The following is a 23,731-nucleotide window of genomic DNA, read 5'->3' on the forward strand; positions in this document are numbered from 1 at the left end:
TTGTGTATTGTCAGTATACACCCTCCGTCTATGCCCATTGATTCTAATTGATACCTTGGTGGTAGTCACCGAACAGTGTTTACATAACAGCTGGTACACGACACGCGTTCTTCATTCCCACCTCACAAGTCTACCACATAAAGTTCACTTAGCATTCCACTCTTATTAACTCTTGCACAATGTTTTACGAGTAATCTCTGTATTGCTTATTACCTTGTCCTCCACCTTAATGCTCTCAGGTTTTCAAATCTCACCTGGTGCAGTCCACAAGAGCACATCTTTCCTTCTCATCCCATTCAGTAAGTCTCCCCGGACCCAGTCCTTAGCGACTTTTTCGTAACTCTCGCCATTTTGTATGCTTCATTAATCATTTTCCTGTATCCCTCTTCCATCCTCTTCAACGCTTCTATCAGAAAAGCTTGCACATTTCGATAACTTTTATATGTTTATTTCTGCAACAGCTTAATGTAGACTTAAAATTGGCACTGATTGTCAGACTTTTGTGTTGTTGCAAAAATGGTGAAAGATCCCTGTGGCACCAACTGAACATCTTTCTCAGTCTCTGACAGCTTTAATGATGAGTAATAACTCATGTTTTCTCCGTGAGTTGTGTTCAAAATTAAATTTGACTTTATTAAGTAAGACACATTTAGTATTACTTCAATTTTCTTCAGTTTCTTAACCAACCATAACCTTAGCTGCAGCATATAGAACTACTTCACTTGATTGTACAACCTATCGTGGAAGAAAATGGTGTATAAGAACTTCTGCTTTCCTTCAATAATTGTTCTGACACTTGCCGTAGAAATCCACACTTATATTATAAATGTCTGCAACATTTTCACAACTAAACCACTGACCTGATTTTGATGAAATTTTGTTTTGAGATTGCTTGAACCCTGAGGAAGAACATAAGCTGCTTTGGGGGGAGAGAAAAAGCCAACCAACCACCTAAACAAACAAAGAGGGTCAGTTAGTTAGTTAGTTGGTTGCATGTTTCATTGATCAGTCACATGGTGTGGTAGCTGTTATGATGTGGAACGTGTCAGGTGCAGAAGAAATGCACATATGAAACAAGATTTTTTAAATATAGATTAATATTTTTATTATTTACCTCATTCCCTTAAATGGCACAAAATAAATATATTCTATATTTATAGATTTATTTATTCCTATTCAAGAATTCATCTATGGTATAGAAGGAGTTGTCAAGGAGATATTACTGCTGTCTGTCAGACATTTTATTTCATCTGGTAATTTGTTGAGAATTTTTATAGCAGCATATTTAACCCCTTACTGTGCCAAAGATAGGTTGAGTAAAGAATAGTGTAAGTCTTCCTTTTTTCTGGTGTTATAATCATGAATTTCCCATTTGTTTTAAATTGCTCCATGTTGTTGAGAACAAATTTCATGAGTGAGTAAGTGTACTGTGAGGCTGTTGTAAGAATTCCCAATCTTTTAAAAAGATGCCTACAAAATGTGCAACTAGGAAACCCACACATTATTCTAACCACTTTATTTTGAGCAGTGAATACTTTTTGTCTAAATGTTGACTTACCCCAAAATATTATTCCATATGACATCAGAGAGTGAAAGTATGCAAAGTATGTTAGCTTACTAATTTCTGTATCCTTAAAATTGGCAATTATTCTGATTACAAAAGTTGCTGAACCTAGTCACTTTAGAAGATCCAAAATATGAATTTTCCAATTAAGATTCTCATCTATATGTACACCCAAAAACTTAGTATTCTCTACCTTGTCTACTGACTTCTGTTGATGTGTTAAATTTATTGAAGAAACTGTACTTTTTGCAGCAGAAAATTGGATGTACTGTGTTTTTTCAAAGTTTAGAGCAAGCCCATTTGCAGAAAATTAATTAATGACTTTTCCAAAGACCTTTTCAATTGGAGTTCCTTTTACTGGATTAATAATGATGCTTGTATCATCAGCAAACAGTGTCAGTTCAGCTTCCTGTTTCAGATAGGAAGGGAGGCCATTCACATATGTTAAGAACAGAAGGGGCCCATGACTGAACCCTGTGGAACACCTAATGTAATTTCACCCCAGTTAGATGAAATGGCATACTTATTTAAATCACTTGACCCATATAAGGAAACTTTTTGCTTCCTGTTCTGTACGTATGACTTAAACCACTCATATGCTATTCCATTTATACCATAGAATTGTAATTTCTGTCACATAATCAAATGCTTTGGACAAGTCACAGAAAATTCCTATTGGTGACATTTTACTACTGAAAGACTCTAGTATGTGGACAGTGAAATTGTATATTGCTGTCTCAGTGGAACAGCATTTTTGAAATCCGAACTGTGATTTACTAAGTATCTCATTACTGTTGAGATGGCTAACCACTCTCGAGTACATTACTTTCTCGAAGATTTTTGAAAATGCTTTAAGCAAGGATACTGGCCAATAAATATTGAAATCTGTGATGTCCCTCTTTTTGTAGAGAGGACTGACAATGGCATATTTCAACCTGTCTGGGAAAATACCTTGAGTTAGTGATACATTACGTGTGTGACTCAGAACACCAGCTGTAATTGCTCCACATTGTTTTAATATCTTATTAGAGATATCATCTAATCCAACAGAACATTTATGATTCAAAGTTTTAATAATTTTACTTATTTCACAAGATGTTGTTAGGTGAAACTTAATCTGACTAATTTTTTTTTTTTTTCAAAAGGTCTCTTCCATGTACTGCCTGGCTTTTTCTTTTGAACTGTTCTCACCAATTTTTTCTCCTACACTTAAGAAATGGTTGTTAAATACATTAGCTACTTGTGTACTATTGGTTAGGATGGTCTCATTCTCTTTAATAGTAATACTACCTACCCCAGCGGTTACTTTTCCTGCCTCCCTTCTAACAACATTCCATACTGATTTGATTTTATTGCCGGAGTTGTTGATTTCTTCTCAAACATAGATTAGATTAGATTAATACTTGTTCCATAGATCATGAATATGACACTTCGTAATGATGTGGAACGTGTCAGGTTAATAAAAGATTTCTGTACAAGATATTACATTACACAAAATATTGCATGACACTAATGTTTAAGTTTTTTTCCCTTAATTTATATCTAAAAATTCAGCCAATGAGTAGAAGGAGTTGTCATCTAGAAATTCTTTTAATTTATTTTTAAATGTTAGTTGGCTATCTGTCAGGCTTTTGATGCTGTTGGGTAGGTGACCAAAGACTTCTGTGGCAGCATAATTTACCCCATTCTGTGCCAAACTCAGATTTAACTCTGCATAGTGAAGATCATCCTTTCTCCTGGTGTTATAGCTATGCACACTGCTATTACTTTTGAACTGGGTTGGCTTATTAACAACAAATTTCATAAGTGAATATATATACTGCGAGGATGACCGTGGGTGGGCTCCAGCAATTATTCTGATTACACGTTTTTGAGCAATGAATACTTTTCTACTCAACGATGAATTACCCCAGAATATGATGCCATATGAAAGCAGTGAAAGAAAGTAGGCATAGTAAGCTAATTTACTGAGATTCTTATCACCAAAATTTGCAATTACCCTAATAGCATACGTAGCTGTACTCAGACGTTTCAGCAGACCACCAATGTGTTGCTTCCAGTTTAACCTCTCATCAATGGACACACCTAAAAATTTTGAAAATTCTACCTTAGCTACAGACTTCTGTTCAAAGTCTATATTTATTACTGGAGTTGTGCCATTTACTGTAAGGAACTGTATATACTGTGTTTTATATTTCTTTTATATTTCATATTTCTTGATTTCCTTACAACTTTTCTCAGTATGTTACAATAATTTTTATAGTATACTATATATAGTATATGGTTCCCGAAGAGGGGCAGCAGCCTTTTCAGTAGTTGCAGGGGCAACAGTCTGGATGATTGACTGATCTGGCCTTGTAACACTAACCAAAACGGCCTTGCTGTGCTGGTACTGCGAACGGCTGAAAGCAAGGGGGAAACTACAGCCGTAATTTTTCCCGAGGGCATGCAGCTTTACTGTATGTTTAAATGATGAAGGCGTCCTCTTGGGTAAAATATTCCGGAGGTAAAATAGTCCCCCATTCTGATCTCCGGGCGAGGACTACTCAGGAGGACGTCATTATCAGGAGAAAGAAAACTGGCGTTCTACGGATCGGAACGTGGAATGTCAGATCTCTTAATCGGGCAGGTAGGTTAGAAAATTTAAAATGGGAAATGGATAGGTTAAAGTTAGATATAGTGGGAATTAGTGAAGTTCGGTGGCAGCAGGAACAAGACTTTTGGTCAGGCGAATACAGGGTTATAAATACACAATCAAAACGGGGGAATGCAGGAGTAGGTTTAATAATGAATAAAAAAATAGGAGTGCAGGTAAGCTACTACAAACAGCATAGTGAACGCATTATTGTGGCCAAGATAGACACGAAGCCCACGCCTACCACAGTAGTACAAGTTTATATGCCAACTAGCTCTGCAGATGACGAAGAAATTGAAGAAATGTATGATGAAATAAAAGCAATTATTCTGATAGTGAAGGGAGACGAAAATTTAATAGTCATGGGTGACTGGAATTCGGTAGTAGGAAAAGGAAGAGAAGGAAACTTAGTAGGTGAATATGGATTGGGGGGAAGAAATGAAAGAGGAAGCCATCTGGTAGAATTTTGCACACAGCACAACTTAATGATAGCTAACACTTGGTTCAAGAATCATAAAAGAAGGTTGTATACCTGGAAGAAGCCTGGAGATATACTGACAGGTTTCAGATAGATTATATAATGGTAAGACAATGATTTAGGAACCAGGTTTTAAATTGTAAGACGTTTCCAGGGGCAGATGTGGACTCTGACCACAATCTAATGGTTATGAACTGTAGATTAAAACTGAAGAAACTGCAAAAAGGTGGGAATTTAAGGAGATGGGACCTGGATAAACTGAAAGAACCAGAGGTTATACAGAGTTTCAAGGAGAGCATAAGGGAACAATTGACAGGAATGGGGGGAAAGAAATACAGTAGAAGAAGAATGGCTAGCTTTGAGGGATGAAGTAGTGAAGGCAGCAGAGGATAAAGTAGGTAAAAAGATGAGGACTAGTGGAAATCCTTGGGTAACAGAAGAAATATTGAACTTAATTGATCGAAGGAGAAAATATAAAAATGCAGTAAATGAAGCAGGAAAAAAGGAATACAAACGTCTCAAAAATGAGATCGACAGGAAGTGCAAAATGGCTAAGCAGGGATGGCTAGAGGACAAATGTAAGGATGTAGAGGCTTATCTAACTAGGGGTAAGATAGATACTGCCTACAGGAAAATTAAAGAGACCTTTGGAGAAAAGAGAACCACTTGTATGAATATCAAGAGCTCAGATGGAAACCCAGTTCTAAGCAAAGAAGGGAAAGCAGAAAGGTGGAAGGAGTATATAGAGGGTCTATACAAGGGCGATGTACTTGAGGACAGTATTATGGAAATGGAAGAGGATGTAGATGAAGATGAAATGGAAGATACGATACTGCGTGAAGAATTTGACAGAGCACTGAGAGACCTGAACCTAAACAAGGCCCTGGGAGTAGACAACATTCCATTAGAACTACTGACAGCCTTGGGAGAGCCAGTCCTGACAAAACTCTACCATCTGGTGAGCATGATATATGAGACAGGTGAAATATCCTCAGACTTCAAGAAGAATATAATAATTCCAATCCCAAAGAAAGCAGGTGTTGACAGATGTGAAAATTACCGAACTATCAGTTTAATAAGTCACGGCTGCAAAATACTAACACGAATTCTTTACAGACGAGTGGAAAAACTAGTAGAAGCCGACCTCGGGGAAGATCAGTTTGGATTCCGTAGAAATATAGGAACACGTGAGGCAATATTGACCTTACGACTTATCTTAGAAGCTAGATTAAGGAAAGGCAAACCTACGTTTCTAGCATTTGTGAACTTAGAGAAAGCTTTTGAAATATTGACTGGAATACTCTCTTTCAAATTCTGAAGGTGGCAGGGGTAAAATACAGGGAGCGAAAGGCTATTTACAACTTGTACAGAAACCAGATGGCAGTTATAAGAGTCGAGGGACATGAAAGGGAAGCAGTGATTGGGAAGGGAGTGAGACAGGGTTGTAGCCTCTCCCCGATGTTATTCGATCTGTATATTGAGCAAGCAGTGAAGGAAACAAAAGAAAAATTCGGAGTAGGTATTAAAATCCATGGTGAAGAAATAAAAACTTTGAGGTTTGCCCATGACATTGTAATTCTGTCAGAGACAACAAAGGACTTGGAAGAGCAGTTGAATGGAATGGATAGTGTCTTGAAAGGAGGATATAAGATGAACATCAACAAAAGTAAAACGAGGATAATGGAATGTAGTCGAATTAAGTCGGGTGATTCTGAGGGAATTAGATTAGAAAATGAGACACTTAAAGTAGTAAAGGAGTTTTGCTATTTGGGGAGCAAAATAACTGATGATGTCGAAGTAGAGAGGATATAAAATGTAGACTGGCAACTGCAAGAAAAGCGTTTCTGAAGAAGAGAAATTTGTTAACATCGAGTACAGATTTAAATGTCAGGAAGTCGTTTCTGAAAGTATTTGTATGGAGTGTAGCCATGTATGGAAGTGAAACATGGACGATAAATAGTTTGGACAGGAAGAGAATAGAAGCTTTTGAAATGTGGTGCTACAGAAGAATGCTGAAGATTACATGGGTAGATCACATAACTAATGAGGAGGTATTGAATAGGATTGGGGAGAAGAGAAATTTGTGGCACAACTTGACTAGTAGAAGGGATCGGTTGGTAGGACATGTTCTGAGGCATCAAGGGATCACCAGTTTAGTATTGGAGGGCAGCGTGGAGGGTAAAAATCGTAGAGGGAGACCAAGAGATGAATACACTAAGCAGATTCAGAAGGATTTAGATTGCAGTAGTTACTGGGAGATGAGGCGGCTTGCACAGGATAGAGTAGCATGGAGAGCTGCATCAAACCAGTCTCAGGACTGAAGACCACAACAACAAACAGTATAAAACTACTTCTGGATCTTTGCTAGCTCTTGCTGTCTCATATAGTTTTCTTTTTCTCTCTGAAGACACTTTAATACCTGTAGTAATCCAAGGTTTCTTTGAGAAGTGTGTGGTGTTACATTTAGTTATTTTCTTTGGGAAACAATGTTCAAAAGGGGATATAAATTTATCAAGAAATATGTTGCATTTATCATTAGCATTTGGCACATAATATACATCTCTCCAATAAACATTTCTTAATCTTTCTCTGAAATGCTCTATAGATACCGGGTTGAGCGACCTAACACTTTTACTTAATGGTTTCCGAACTGTACACCCTGTTAGGTTTTGTAAGTTAATCAGTTGTGCATCATTGTCTGACAATCCATTTACCACAGGAAAGCATGTGTTTGTTTTACATCCTCTTTCTGTACAAATACATTATCTATTAGCGTCCTAATGTCTTGAGCTATACGTGTAGGGAAATTGATCACTGATTCTAAGTTATATGTTGTTAATGACACTTCTAGTTCATTTTTCCTATCAGGATAACTAGAAAAGTTTGTATTGAAATCACCACAGATTAACAACTTCTTCTTTTTGTCTGACAGACAGCATAATAGGGAGTCAAACTTTTTTATGAACAGCTCCCAGTCTCCTAATGGGGACCTATACACTGTTGCTAATATCAATACTACATTATCTAGCTGATGTTCACATGCACAAACCTCAAAGTGCTGATCAACACAAAATTTGCTTACTTCTACAGTTTTGCATTTATACCCTTGTTTTATGAAAATGGCAACTCCTCCTTTATCCATCCTAGATCTACAAGTGTAAGATGCTAAATTATACCCACTTATACTGACACTATCCATGCCCACAGTTAAATGGTGTTCAGACAGACAGAGTATACCAATCTCATTCTTATTTTTGAGATCATCTAAACACACTAATAGCTCATCTACTTTATTTTTTATTCCCCTGAATGGAACATCTTTTTTCACATCAGTGAATATGCACCATGTTAAATACCTAAAACAACCTCTCCAGCCCCTCCCCTTTTCTTCTTCTTCTTTTTTTTAATCAAATGCCTATTCGTGTGCATCTAGTTACTGAAATTTGCTTTTCCAACATTGAAGTTTTAAATACGGTTCTCGGGCTTAATGTCGGACTGTTTAATTGTATCACCACAGTATTTTGCCATAAAAACTGTCCAGCTTTGCTGGATGGTGTAGCAGTTCTTTGTAAAATTTCAGAAACTGTGCACATGAGTAAACATTGGATTTGTACTGTCACAGAATATCTATAAACAATCCATGTAGCTGGCCTCTGCAAAAGCTTCATCTTCATTCCACTCATGTTCCACATTTAAAAATATCAATAAAACTCAAAATGAAAATACAACAATCCAACTTCAAAAAGATGGAAAGGTTGTTTCAGAGATTTTTTTTTAAGAGGGCTTATGTTCACTAATATTCCATTACCCACTTCACCCTCTTAAGGGTCGATTCTTTTTCCACCTTTCCTTTTTCTAAAGTAGCCTATGTTCTTCCTTAGGGTTCAGGCTATCTCCGTAACAAATTTAAATAAAGTGAATTCAGCTGTTAAGTCATGAAATGTAGCATTACTTTCACATTAATTATATCAGTAGGGACATATTTACTCAGCATTACTCATCATAACAAAACTGCTGATATGTGAGCCTAGCTGAGGCTTACAGCTAGTGCTCCATATACTGTTTCAAAAGGTTTACAGGTCCGTCAAACAACAAATTTGTAAACAGTATATACAGGTTCATGATACAAAATAACAGTTCATTTGTTTCACAGGTATTACAGCATTGTTCTATCTTCTCACATTTATACTCGAGATGAAACTGTTGTCCAACACAGGCAAGTGATTTGTGGAGCTTGTCCCTCACGTCCGTGCAGGTACTTCCCCTTGCAGAGTTACTGTGGTCATTATCCTGCCTTGATGACGCATGTTCTCCCGTGGCCTGGTTCTCCACATGCATGTTATGCAATAAACCCACACAATAATAGTGCCCTTACAGATAATACTTTGTTTTATGATTCTTGAGTATCATCATCAACACACTCGTCACTCTTCTTGAGTGATGTGTAACACTACAACCTGTGGACATTAGTATTATTTTCTTACTGTAATGAATTATTTTCAGCAAATATATCTATTATGAAGATGCAGGTACAATGCCTAACTTTTTGAAAACATGTCTTCAAGATTACTGTCAACACAACAACTTTATCGAGTGCTTTTGAGCAATCAGTACTATCTAACTGATGATGACTCCAAATCATTATGACATAACACATTGATGTACAATATGCACGATAAATGTTAATTTGTTTGTTTTGAAATCTACAAATTATGTGTAGAGCAGAAGTTCCAGCTTATTTGTGTGTTCCTTCCAGGTGAAGCTGATTAGCAACATGAGAGAGAGAGAAATTTATCTTAATTAATGGTACTATTAGATGAACCTTACAAATTAAAGTAAGAAGAAAAAATAATTCTGAAGCTTTGCAAAATATGGAAACCAAACCTGGATAACAAAGAGACACTAATAACTCCCAGTATAGAAGTGAGATTTCTCAGACATAGCAGGATGCAAAAGACAAGACTGAAAGTGAACTAATCAAAATAAGAGCAGAATTATGATTAATATCTCTAAATGCAAAAATAGTACAGCATGAAATAGGAAGAGCATGTAAGTTAGATGGGTAGTCATGACATAATACTATACAAATACAAACCAACATAGGGAGACCGAAAACATGGTGCACCCTAACTCTGCTTGGTGTTACTTGGAAGGTCATTGACATATACAAGGAAATAGTGGCAAAAAAATTGAACACAGCTAAATGTCAATCATGGTTTTCTTCCACTTCCAACATGCTTTAAATTATGTACCCTCACTTTTCGCACTCCCTTACTATAGACAACTTAAACAAGAATTCTTGCAACCCTTTTTCCGGGGAATTTGGATCCTTGTCCACGAAAATTTTAAGCAAAAGCCACAGAAGAGATCCTGTGATGTCCCTTTTCATTGTTTTGTTCACACCAGCCACAGTCAGAACTGAAATCAGAATGGTTAAAGCTTATATGATTACTGTGTATTTCATAAGCAATGATGTTGAGATGTATGAGAGATGACTTCCTGGATCAGCATAGAGCAATGAAAGTGAAGAGTGTATTACCTTCTAGGATCTGCTGCAACTACGCCAGAAACAATATAACTGACCAGTAAATATAAATGTTATTTGTAGATTCAAAAAATGTCTAGCAGGAGAAAAACTGATGTTCCTTTGCTTATCTAATGAGACTAGTAGTTGCAATGTATTTATCATTCAGAATGGATGCATTTCTATCTTCCAGAATGGACATATATCGCAATAATATATAGCGAACAACAGCACTTTTTCTCAGCCAGTTTGAGTGGATAGCATTTAGTTATTTCATGTATCAAGAAGAGCTATATTAGTTTTGGGACGAGGCTAAGATAGCCACATTGTGCTTGAAGCAGATCACATTTTATTTTGTTTAGCAAGCATAAAGAAACATATTTGAAGATAGTTTTTTATTTTTTAACTAAAAGAGAGAAATGAACTTGGTGACATATGCAATGTGATTTATTAATACCACTATAAGAACAGAGAAGTTGATACATCTATGAAAAAATCTGAAAGTGCTGCTTTAACTATAAGCGACTGGTAATAGTATAATTGTTACTATAAAATCATTTTAATAAAGAAAGAATGAAGATTTTGAACATGGCTGAGCTTCAGCAACTGTGCATGCAAGAACTTCATTGCATTAGAAATAACAGCCAACTAGTTGCAAAATACAGGTTTGTTAAGCGTTGACCTTGGTTTTGATGGTTTTAAAATCGTCGTCTTCAGAAGATATAGGATGTAAAATCACATTATCTATAGTCACTGGGGGGTCGTTGACTCCATTTATTACATGTCATCACTTAATCACCATTTAAATATGTTATATAAAAGTAGTAGCTGCTGACTGTAAGGCTTTGTCTTAAAATTTATGAAAAAAAAATGTCGAAACCATAGTCAAGGTTTAATATATCTGTATTTTGCAACTGGTTGTCCGTTTTTCTAATCCACTGAAAAAAAAGAATGAATTTATTTGACTTTCAGATTTCCTGCTAAAATGTTTGGTAGTCACTTGACTTTACTATCACCTTATGAGTCTGTAGGCTATGGATCGGAAGACTTCCCACATATCTGTCTGCCAAAAAATTCAACCAAATACCTTTATATGAAAAAAGTCTCTCATAATTATTGGTTGGCTTGTGCTACAGTATTAAAAGGAAGACTTTTTATTTTAAATGCATGTGGTGTGGGTCCTTGGGCTGCAGCCTAAGCTTAAATGTGCCCCTGCTGATATGGAGTTGGTTTGCTAATTAGGAACTCAGGACACTGTGACCAATTTTAATCACTAAATATTGTTCCTTAAATTTCTGGTGACCAGAATTGTATTGGCTATTTAGCTAATTTGCAGGCTCTGTCAAAACTTTGCCAAGCAAGAAAATATAAAAATTTTAGTTGAGCATCTAGGGTATGAAACAAAACTAGTAAATAAAGTGTAACTTAGCTTTGCCCAGAAATGGTTTTGATGGAAACGGAGTAGTAAGTTGAATATATATTATAATATAGGGCAATTCAAAATTAATATAGGAATTATAAATCACTATAACTATTTAATGCATAATGATACATCAGTAAGAATTACAGAGAATGTAAAAGACTGTCTCAAATTTTTATGTACTCTTTATAGATGTTCTTGCGAGTCTCCTTAGTCACACTGATGACATCTAAGTAATAATCGATTTCAGGTCATACATTTTCAACCATATGTAGAGTCAGAGATCCAAGTGCATCATATATGGACATTTTGAATTCTGGAATTCTTTTGACGAAGGAACATACACAACATCTTTCACGTAACTCTATAGATATCAGGTCCACAGATCTAGGTGGCCAAGAGCAGAACACAGTGCCATCATGTCCAGTACGTTTAACACGACGGTTTGGGATATGTCAATTTAAAACTCTGTAAAACTCAATACCCCAGTCTGAGAGTGTTCCATCTTGGTGGAAGATGTAATCCATACTAAGCTGTGCCATCAGTCTTTGCTCAAGCACATCAAGGTGTATGTTTATTGAAGCACTTCAATGGAGAAAAATGGACTGTACAGTTTTTTTGTGCTGACATCACACTGAACACATTAACTTCAGTGAGAGACGTTGATATTCAATTAAAGAAAAATTTTCTGGACCCCATATTCAGTTGTTGTGTCATTTAACCTTGCCACTTACGAGGAAGGTTGAATCATCATCAATAAACAAGAGACTGACAGCAAATGTTTCTTCATCCATGTTTTCCAGTATTGTTGTAGCATAATTTGTACATTTCATGTAGTCTTTCTGTTTCAGATCCTGTAAAATTTGAATTAATTACTGTCTCATTTTTAGAACAGGGCAAACCATTGTTTGTAATATTTGTACCCCCAATTGTACTGACTTCATACAAGGTGTACAACTTTACTTCTGCCATTTGCCAATAGGTGGCAACAACGGTAAGTATCTGTCGAAAGAAACAGATCACAGACATCAGGCAGTTAGCTTGGACCTTGGTCAACATAACCTCATTCAAACATTAGTCGATTTGTGTCTGCATCATAAAGTTGTTCTTGATTGAAAATGTCAGTTTATGAGCCTAATTCTCGTCATTTGCGGGAGGTGTTACGGTTTGTTATCAATATGAAGAAAACAGCGGATGAGTCTCATCGAATGCTCTCAAGTACGTATGGTAAGGACGCTATTAGTGAATTTTAACGCCGTAGACCAGCATAGTGGTGGAAGGGAGAATGTTTTCGAAGATGCAGAACTGGAGACATGCTGAGTGAAGACTCGCATCAAACTCAAGAAGAATTTGCGCGGTTAGCAGGAGTGGCACAGCAAGCCATTTCAAAACCTCTCAAGGCAATGGCATTTCAGAAAGAGGGAACTTGGGTCCCGTGTGAGTTTAAACCAAGAGCGGCGTTTGTGTGTTTGTGAACAGTTGCTTCAGAGGCAAAAATGGAAGAGATTTCTGCATCGCATTGTGACCAGGAACGAAAAATGGGTTCATTACGATAACCCTAAACTCAAAAAATCATGGGGATATCCCAGCCATGCTTCCACGTCGACAGCCAAACCAAATATTCACAGCTCCAAGATCATGCTCTGCATTTGGTGGGACCAGCTCGCCGTCGTGTCCTATGAGATGTCTAAACCAAGTGAAACAATTACAGGTGCTTGTTATCGAATGCAATTAATGTGTTTGAGCAGAGCATTAAAAGACAAATGGCTGCAATACAGCAAGAGGCACGATAAAGTGATTTTGCAGCATGACAACACTCAACCCCACTTTGCAAAAGAGGTCAAAACGTACTTGGAAATGTTAAAATGGGAAGCCCTACCCATCCGCCTCATTCTCTACACATTGCTCCCTCTATTACCTGTATAGTCTGGCTGACCAAGACTTCTAATCTCATGAAGTCACAAATTGGACTGATTCGTGGATCGCTTCAAAAGATGAACAATTTATTCGACGTGGGATTCGTACACAACCCGAAAGATGGGAGAAAGTAATGGCCAGTGATGGAAAATACTTTGAAGGGTACACGTGTAACCGATTTGTTTCATTAAAGCCTCAAATTTTGGGGAAAATGGTGGAAGCAAAGTTGTACACCTTTTACTTTGATTAATATGGACTATGTTCAAATGGGAGGTGAATTCTTTCAATGTTTTATGATGATACACATTGCCAGCTCCCAATAGACTGTACTTGAACATCATCTGAAATTTAGTACTTTCTATTGCATTCTCAGTGATTCTTATATATGTAATGCTAAGCATTAAATAGGTGTAGGTGTTTCTAATTTCTATATTAATTTTGAATTTCCCTACATTATAATTAAATGTTTAATTGGGTACTTGAATTAATGCAATTTTGATAAAGCTTGCACTCAAACCAACTGCTAGATGAGAAGCCTTCTCTGTTAAAGCATTCTAACAGCAAAAGCATTCCTGAAATTATGTGCACATCCATATTTTCAGGCTCTTGAGGGTAGGCATAAAATTGGTCAGCTATTCTAAGAGTGGCAATTAAAACATACGTAATGCCATAGGAAAACTAAAACAATAATTGGGAAATGTGACTGGCTGGGCACAAAAAAAAAAAAAAAAGTGGCTGGACCGGCCACTTGATGATGTTTCACAAGATCATAAGTCATCCCACCTCCAGTTGATTGTCCATTAAAACAGAGGAAAAATCTGTCAGTGAATCAGCTGCTTCCCTCTTGTTGAATATAAAACACAGTCTGCTAAAATGTGGCACACAATGATCTGTACACATCTCCACATATTGGAAGGTTCTTTTGCTAGAACAGGAAGCCATGTGTTATAGGCGTGTCTCCTATGTGAAGGCGAGTGAGGAGCATCTCATCCCATCTGTGTGCCTGGAAGGAGGTATGTCATGATCGAGCTGTTGATTTAAGCAGACACAGCTTAATGTGTGTCACTTTCAGCCACTCTTCTTCCCATCTATGTATGACTCTGTTCAAGACAGTGAGGTGGCAGGATGTAGGGGGATGGCACTTGGAAGATACAGGCACTCTGGGAGTCACATTACATTTAAAATGACTCTGAACCTCTACAGCAACCAGGGTAGTTGTCAGCTAAAACCTTTGCTTTGTGTTTGCACTTGCTGTGCTCCATGTGGATTCCAAATGGTGTAGTTGCTCAAGGACAACTGTAGAAAATGCATTCCATAGCTGGATGAGGAACAGTATGGTATGCTGGTGAATTGTGAGCAGTAAGGAACTAATACGCTTGATGCATCTTTAGGAATTGCTGGAAAGTGGCAGTTCCATAGCCTTATCACTGAGACTGGACTGATCCTGTAAGCACCCATGGCCACCCTGGTATCATGGTGAACAGCCTCAACAATCTTCAGGTAAGATCTCACTGATCCGTGCACTCTCCACCCATGGTGTAACTGCAATTGGACGAAAACCCTATAAAATTGGAGCAACTACACCTTGTTTGCTCCCCAAAACCTGTGGCCAAGATATTAAGTGCCCTCTGGGTTCTTGCCTTCAAGTCCAATATGTGTGGTAACCACAGCAGTTTCCACACACACTGAGCTGCAGCAAATCTAAAACCAGCCTTTGCAGCCCATTCCTCCAACCTTTTCAACGTAAGTTGTAATTGATGAATTGCTGTTGCAGTGTTTGAGAACAAACAGAAAACTGCAAAATCATCCACTAATAAGGAGCACTGCACAGGACTCCTTACTGTAGGCATTATACTGTTTAAAGGACTATGGCACAGAGGGTGACACTTAAAACCCATCCCTGGAAAATACCATTCTCCAACTTAAAACTACCCTTTAGCACATCACAAACTCTTTCGAAAAAAGCGTTTTGATAAGATGGACCAAACGAATATGGGGGAGGTGGCCACAAAAGCCCCATTGGTCAAGCTGTCCAACAATATTATGCATCCAAGTGGTATCATACACCTTACTGACGTTGAAAAATATCCCTGTACAATGCTATTTCTGTAGCAAAACCCACCAGATAGTCGCCTCTAACAGCATCAAGCCAGCCATTTGCAGTGGATGAATATTTCCTGAGTACACACTGAGAGCAGCTCAGGAGCTGCCTGATCTCTAACATCCAGACCAGACGACGATTGACCAATCCCTTCAAGGTCAGTCCTACCCAGTTAATTTAGGTGACACTCCAGTAACTACTGAGACACAATTGGTCCTTTCCTGGTTTCAGAAGAGGAATAAAAATTCTAAGAGGATTTCCTTCGATGCTGTTTGGAAGTTTTGATCATAATGGGATGCAGATCAAGAGCTAGAAAAGGTCTTGGACTACAGGTGTTACGTAGTGTAGAAATGTGAATATTACCAAAGAGGATTTGAAAGTGAGTGGTCTCAAAAGACGTCATGGATGTGCAAAATGTAATGAAACTGGGAGATGGCGAACTGGTCCTTACATTCAGTAGCACAACCCTTCCTGAGCATATGAAGGTATTTGTTCTTCACTAAACTTTCAGCCTATATCCCCAAACCAATGTATCGTTTCAAATGCAAGCACGTAGGGCACACCAATCTAGTGTTGAAGGGACAAGCCACTTGTGGCAAATGCATTGAAGCTGCCCACAATGGCATTACCCTGTCTGGCGTAGAGAACTTCTGGTTCCCAACAAGTGACAAACATCCTGACAGCTAAATGTTTTGGGGAATAAGTAACTGAAAGGAGCTACACAACAGTCATGCATCTCATCGAAGTGCTGTACACTTTTATCCTTGCAGTCCAGGCAGTTAAGCCCAGATCTCATTCCCTGTGACTTACATCATTCCATGGTGGTTGCTGAAGCACATCTAGAGTGTACTGTTACATAGAACCGGCAGTGTTTACCAGCCCCAGCTCATGAAACGTGGGTTTGCCAAGCCCATGCCCAGCAAAGAAATGTTGAGTTCCCTGATGTACTCACCATTTACAACAACCCAGTGGTATTTGTGACTATGAAAAATACAACAGATGCGATCTTTACCTTGAACCATGGAACTTGATGAGATGGGGTGGCTTGAATGCCTCTGCAGTACAGATAGTCATACCATAAGTGCAATGACAAAAGGTGGATATCTGTAGAGAGGCCAGACTAACATGTGGGTCCTGAGCAAGGGCAGCAGCCTTTATGGTAATCACAGGGCAATAATCTGGATGATTGATCTGGCCTTGTAACGTAAGCCCCTATGGCCTTGCTGTGCAGTCAGCTGAAAGCAAGAGGAAATTACAGCTGTTTTTCTTTCCTGGAGGCATGCAGCTCTAGTGTGTGGTTAAATGATGGTGGCATCCTCTGGGGTAAAAATCTTCCAGAGGTAAAATAGTCCCCCATTTGGATCTCTGGGAGGAGACTACTAAGAAGGATGCTGTCATCAGGGGAAACAAAACTGGCATTCTACAGGTCAGAGTGTGGACTGTTAAATCCCTTAATTGGATAGATAGGTTAGACAATGCAAAAAGAGAAATGAATATGCTGAAGAACAGAACATCCAGTCAGGTGAGTACAAGATGATAAATAATAAGTCAAATAGGGGTAATGCAGGAGTAGATCTAATAATGGATAAGAAGAAATAAATGCAGGTAAGCATCTATTAACAGCATAGTGAGTGCATAATCGCAGCCAACACCCACCACCATAGTGCAAGTTAAGATGCCAACTAGCACTGCAGATAAGAGATTGAAGACATATGTTTTAACAAAAGAAATTATTTGTAACGGAAATAAAAAACTGTCATGAGGGACTGGGATTCAATTTCCAGAAAAGGAAGAGAAAGGGGGGGGGGGGGGGGGGGGGATAAGAAAATGAACTGTTGGAAAGGAATGAAACAGGAAGTCACCTCACAAAAATTTCTATAGAGCATAATTTAATCAGTACTAGCATTTGGTTTAAGAATCGTGCAGGAAGGCTGTGTACATGGAAGAGACCTGGTATTATCGGAAAGTTTCAAATTATATATATAAATTACATATTATATACTGGTAGAAGGAGATTTCAAAACACGATTTTACTCGTTATCAACTGCAAATTAAAACTGAAGAAACTGCAAAAAGGTAAGAAATTAAGGAGATGGGACGTGCATAAATTGAAAGAACCAGAAAATTGTTGAGAGTTTCAGAGAAAGCATAAAGCAACGTTGAACTGAAACGGGGGAAAGGAATACATTAGTATACAAATTGGTAGCTTCCAGAGCTGATAAAGCTAAGAGCAGAAATCAAATAGGTTGAGAGATAAGGCCTACTAGAAACCCTTTGAGAACACAGGAGATACTGAATTTAATTGAAAAGAGTAAATATAAAAATGCAGCAAATGAAGCAAACATCTAAAAAATGAGATTGACAAAGTGCAGAACAGTTAAGCATGCATGGCTAGAAAGACAAATGTGAGGCTTTAAAAGTGTCCATAGCTAGGAGGAAAGATCAATGCTGCCTAAAGGAAAATTAGACACACTTTAGGATCCCAGCCAGTAGACATCAACATGGAAGCAGATAAGCTGATGTGGGCCTCACACAGAGAAACGCAGCAATTCATCACAGACAATGCAAAAAAAAAAAAAAAAAATTATGGACAGAACTGCTGACCCAGATGTAAACTTGTTAGCAGAAACAGGCCAGGTCTGTCCGTTCTTACGGTGATTTCAACTATCCCGAAGTGGCATTTGCCTCACCCCATACTCTGTTTCTGTCTGCTAGTGTATTGTCATTTCCATTGGCCCTGTTGTGTGTTAGTCGGCACACTTGGCTCTACACAGTGTTCAGCCACTCTGCTCCCCATACGTTGATTCGCATGTCAAGCTGCATTCCCCCTCCCCAGTTTTGTTGTCAAGCCATGGTCAGTTAGTATAGTTACATTTGTGCGAACAGTGACGGTTTCACAGTGTTTTCACATCCTGCACAGATACCAAAGAGGCAATGTAGGACATTCTTATGTGTGTGTCACTTTTCTTTTTTTCATAGTGTTGATCTGTGGCCATCATGAACCTGGCATTTTTGCTTTGTGGCAGAACAGTTTAGGTCTCCAAGAGCAGCAACAAAAGCTGCAGCAGGAGCAAATGCAGTAACTGCTCTAACAGAATCCAGACTTGCTCTACTCTAACACTGTGCTTGTGGTGAGCCAAGTGCCTGCAGGGAAGCCTTCTCCCCGACATTGTTCTCCAGTTTTGACAAGCCTGTGGGAATATGGGAGAATCACCTGTGGCAGTTGTTGCATTGCCAGGTATGGCACATCATTAATCCAGCTGATAAGACTGTCTTGCCTATTGTCCAGCAGTGTGGGATTGTATGAAATAGTGCAAAATTTGAAGCCTACCACTGAGCCTGAGGAACGTAACTTTGAGAAACTCAGGGAGTCGTTCATGCAATATTTTTGACATCAAACGCTTGTGTTGGTGGCACACTTGCAGTTTAACCTGCACAAGCACCCAAGGAAGTCACATGAGCCTTGATTGACAACCTACAAGGTATCTTGCACATGGGTCACTTTGCCCGCAGTGTTCTATCGCATGTGGACTCAATCAGAGATGTGACTGTGTTTAGCACCTAAGTCAGCGGTCCAAACTAGCCCTCAGTGCTCAGTGGGGTTCAACAGGTGACTGTGCCTTCCATTGAGGTATCGTGTGGCGATGCCTTTGACATTCTAAGTGTGGCAAAAAACTGTGCTCCCTGCTTGTGCATGCAGTGAGCCCAGCAGATACAAGTAAGACAAAGAGTCACGGTCTACCTCAATGATTTCTGGCTCTTGATGTTGCTCTCCTCCCACATCTCTTCTGCTCAATAGACAGGTTGACAGTCTTTCCCAATTGTCATGTGGTCCATTTTAGATGTTATTCCCCATATTTAGACATCTGTGGGATATCACTGAAAATAGCCATTTTGCATCAGTTTGTGGATGCCCTAGTGTTCTCCCTGGACTGAAATGCTGTCTCCAGTGCCCCACAAGCATCACCTCAGCGTATTTTGCTAACACTAGTCTTGGATGGGTGATCAATTGAGTTTCAGGTGGATACAGGAGCAACAGTTAGCCTCAGTAACTTCGATACATACAGGTTCTTGGGCAGCCATGCATTGCAATGGCCATTACGCCAAGTTGTGTCTTGTAGTAAACAGCAAATTCCTTTGAGGGGGGGGGCAATTCTTCATCTCAGCAAATTATAAAAATGTGGAATAATGACTGATGTTATTAGTGGTTAATTCGCCATTGGCACAAAGCATTTTTGGCTTCCAGACAGTGGACAAAATGCATTTAGTGTCCGAGTCAGCATCCGTTTCAAGATTTGCACTTTTTACTACGGTTGTACGACCAGCTTTTTGAGAATGCCATTGGTTTGGCGGTAAATTCGAAGGCACAAATCTCCCGCAAGTCATCAGCAATACCTAAATTATGTCACCACCACTACATTCCATTTGCCAAAGGCAGTAAGGTCAAGGCTGAGTTGTTGTGTTTTCAGGACCTCAGGTTGGTAGTGATGTAGTATCCCCGCCAGCAGACATCAATATGGAAGCAGATGAGCTGGCGTCTCGCAGCAGACTAGTATGGCAATCTGTCACGGACACTGTGTGCATGAAGTATTGAAAGGGCAGAACCATTGACCCAGGTGTCAACCCAGAAGTGGTGATTTAAACTACTTTGAGCCTGACCTTCCCCCTGCACCGTGCTCTGTTACCAGTCATTTGCACTGGTCATGTTGTGTGTATGTCTAAGCAGCTTTTGGACACACTGCTCCTCCGTAGATTGATTTGCAAGTAAAGTTTTGTTCCCCCTTCCAGGGTTCAGCTCCACAGCTTTATTGTTGAGCCCCCATCAGCTAGTATAGTCACATTTCCGTTAACATTGACAGTTTCATGGTGTTGTCATGCTTGTGCACATACACGACAGACCTTCCAATGAAAGAGAAGCAACTCCATGAATATCAAGAGCTCAGATGACAAACCAGTACTAAATAAACAAGGCAAGGCTGAATGGTGGATCGAATACATAGAAAGGCAGTAAAGGGAAGTGACATAAGATGCAGATGAGATGCAAGATACGAGATGGAAGACATGCTATAGCAAGAAGAATTTGATAGAGCACTGAAAGACCTGAGTTGAGCAAGGTCCCATGATAGATGACATTCACTCACAATTATTGAGATCCTTGGGAGAGCCATTTGTAATTCATTATTTTGAACTTTAAAAGCCATCTTTATATGTCTGTATGTAATGTCATTCATTATAGGATTCTTTTGTTCATAAAAAATTATTTTTTGGAACATAATTTTAACAAAAGAAATCACTAAGTTTAGGGGTTAAACACCCATATGCTTAATTCTTATTCTGCGAGGGATTCCATTTCTTGCGACACGCATGGGTTTCGAATTTGATTTCAGATAGTTGCAAGAAACGCTTAAGTCTTATTTATTACAGCTTCATGGGGCAATAAAACTGACAGTGAACTAATGACTGTTTCAGCAATGGCTCTTTGAAGAATGTCTGTTGTACTATTTTAAATGGGCATTGTTGGCATCTAAAATATTTTCTCTGGTAACTATTGAAGAATAAAAGGTGATTTTTCATATTTTTTAAATAATGTATATTTAAAAATAACTTTACAATTCTTATAAAACATCTATTTTTTTTTACTGTGACCAGCTGCAGCATTGAGGGCATATCATAGTATTAATTATTGTAGGCATAAACATACCTAAAATAATAAAAACAACAACTTTAACTTTTTAGTTACTGAAAGTTATTGCTCTGATCTTTAAACACTACTAAAAATACATCTGCATCAATTTACATAAAAGGTATGCAAGTCAGTCTTAACAGATCTGAATTCAATATGTAATAATATACTACAACAGCACTTTGTCGTTGTCAAAGTCTCTCACAAGAATCGTATTTACAAATAAATATACACCAGGAATCATACTGCGACCTTCACACACACACACACACACACACACACACGACTACACATGAATATCAGTCATGCCCACAGCCTATCAAATTACAGTGTAATACTTTTACAGACATTTAATTGATAAAAAATATAAAAATTTCAAGTTCTGGTTGATATTTTATGTCACTGATTCAGTAAAGCCCTTGTTGCCATAAGGAGCATTTTCATACTGCGAGTAATTTTGTTGTTTGGGTTCTTCGTAATATACGCTGAAAGCTGTCGCTGAAGGGCAGTAATCACTGTTGGCAAGTGTTCTCTGGTTAAGGCATTATTTGTCTCCAAGTTCATGACAGCTTCTTCCAAGTACCTGAAAATACAGTAATCCTTTTTAAGTCTGTTAACCTTAATATTGGTTATTAACAAAGATATCTTATGTCAGTTCATAAAATAATTTCAAGTCTCATAGCGTGAAACACTTAAAGCATCATTAGCTCAGCATTTCAGTTGAACCCTGGTGCAAAGCACAATATATGAGCTGTATATTATCTGACTTCACTGGGGAGGCCTGCCACCTGCAGCTGTGTGAATGAAGTGCAATGTTTCCACTTAAGGCATGTCAGTGATGTGTGTTTGATAATTATTTCTTTATGAGACTATGAGCATGTAGCTGACATGCAAATATGTATTTACAGTCAAACACAGGGGTAGTCAACCTGCTTTAACTACTTCCCTTTTGTATCTCTGTTAGGGTGTTTTGCTACTAACTGCCCATCGGTTCCACAGTAACGGTGATTCATAAAGTAGGGCTGTAACTTCACTTTATAAAACTTATAAAGCAGAGTTGCAGCAAGTTACGGCAAATAATAACAATAATAAAATAATAATAATAATGTCTGAGAAAGGAAAGATATTATTATTATTATTATTATTATTATTATTATTATTATTATTATTATTATTATTACTATTATTACTATTATTACTTTCTTTTCTCAGACGTTATGTCTGGTCAAAAATGGAAAGTGACGCGGACCTTGATCAAGTGTGACTTCCTTTTAACTGTACGGTATATGTTATATTACATTTAGGAACTTTCGGATGATTGAACATGTATCAATAATTACAGATTTCTGTAGTTGTATATATAAGTTTGGATGTAGCTGTATTACATTGATGTACTGGTGGATGTTGTGTGGTAGGACTCCTGTGGTTGATAGTATAATTGGTATAATGTCAACTTTATCCTGATGCCACATGTCCTTGACTTCCTCAGCCAGTTGGATGTATATTTCAATTTTTTCTCCTGTTTTCTTCTGTATATTTGTTGTATTGGGTATGGATATTTCGATTAGTTGTGTTAATTTCTTCTTTTTATTGGTGAGTATGATGTCAGGTTTGTTATGTGGTGGTGTTTTTATCTGTTATAATGGTTCTTTTCCAGTATAATTTGTATTCATCATTCTCCAGTACATTTTGTGGTGCATACTTGTATGTGGGAACGTGTTGTTTTATTAGTTTATGTTGTATGGCAAGTTGTTGATGTATTATTTTTTGCTACATTGTCATGTCTTCTGGGGTATTCTGTATTTGCTAGTATTGTACATCCGCTTGTGGTGTGATCTACTGTTTCTATTTGTTGTTTGCAAAGTCTGCATTTATCTGTTGTGGCATTGGGATCTTTAATAATATGCTTGCTGTAATATCTGGTGTTTATTGTTTGATCCTGTATTGCAATCATGAATCCTTCCGTCTCACTGTATATATTGCCTTTTCTTAGCCATGTGTTGGATGTATCTTGATCGATGTGTGGCTGTGTTAGATGATACGGGTGCTTGCCATGTAGTGTTTTCTTTTTCCAATTTACTTTCTTCGTATCTGTTGATGTTAAGTTATCTAAAGGGTTGTAGAAGTGGTAATGAAATTGCAGTGGTGTAGCCGATGTATTCATATGAGTGATTGCTTTGTGTATTTTGCTAGTTTCTGCTTGTTCTAGAAAGAATTTTCTTAAATTGTCTACCTGTCCATAATGTAGGTTTTTTTTGTCGATAAATCCCCTTCTTCCTTCCTTTCTGCTTAATGTGAATCTTTCAGTTGCTGAATGTATGTGATGTATTCTATATTTGTGGCATTGTGATCGTGTAAGTGTATTGAATGCTTCTAGGTCTGTGTTACTCCATTTCACTATTCCAAATG

The 23,731-nt window shown here is 38.1% G+C and overlaps 1 protein-coding gene across 5 annotated transcripts in view; it reads right to left on the bottom strand.

The window, feature by feature from the left end:
- Nucleotides 1-21,237: 21,237 nt before the first annotated feature.
- LOC124777434 (enhancer of mRNA-decapping protein 4) overlaps nucleotides 21,238-23,731 on the bottom strand; it is a 162,380-nt gene continuing 159,886 nt past the window's right edge. For 4 of the 5 annotated variants that reach the window (XM_047252834.1, XM_047252835.1, XM_047252837.1 and 1 more), the window contains exon 21: nucleotides 21,239-21,905. In XM_047252834.1, the coding sequence (XP_047108790.1) occupies nucleotides 21,722-21,905 (184 nt within the window). In that variant the 3' untranslated portion in view covers nucleotides 21,239-21,721. Of the gene's footprint in view, nucleotides 21,906-23,731 lie in introns of all 5 variants that reach the window. The other variant, XM_047252839.1, reaches the window with a different exon arrangement.

The sequence above is a fragment of the Schistocerca piceifrons genome, chromosome 2 (genome assembly GCF_021461385.2).
Source record: "Schistocerca piceifrons isolate TAMUIC-IGC-003096 chromosome 2, iqSchPice1.1, whole genome shotgun sequence".
NCBI classification, from domain to species: domain Eukaryota; kingdom Metazoa; phylum Arthropoda; class Insecta; order Orthoptera; family Acrididae; genus Schistocerca; species Schistocerca piceifrons.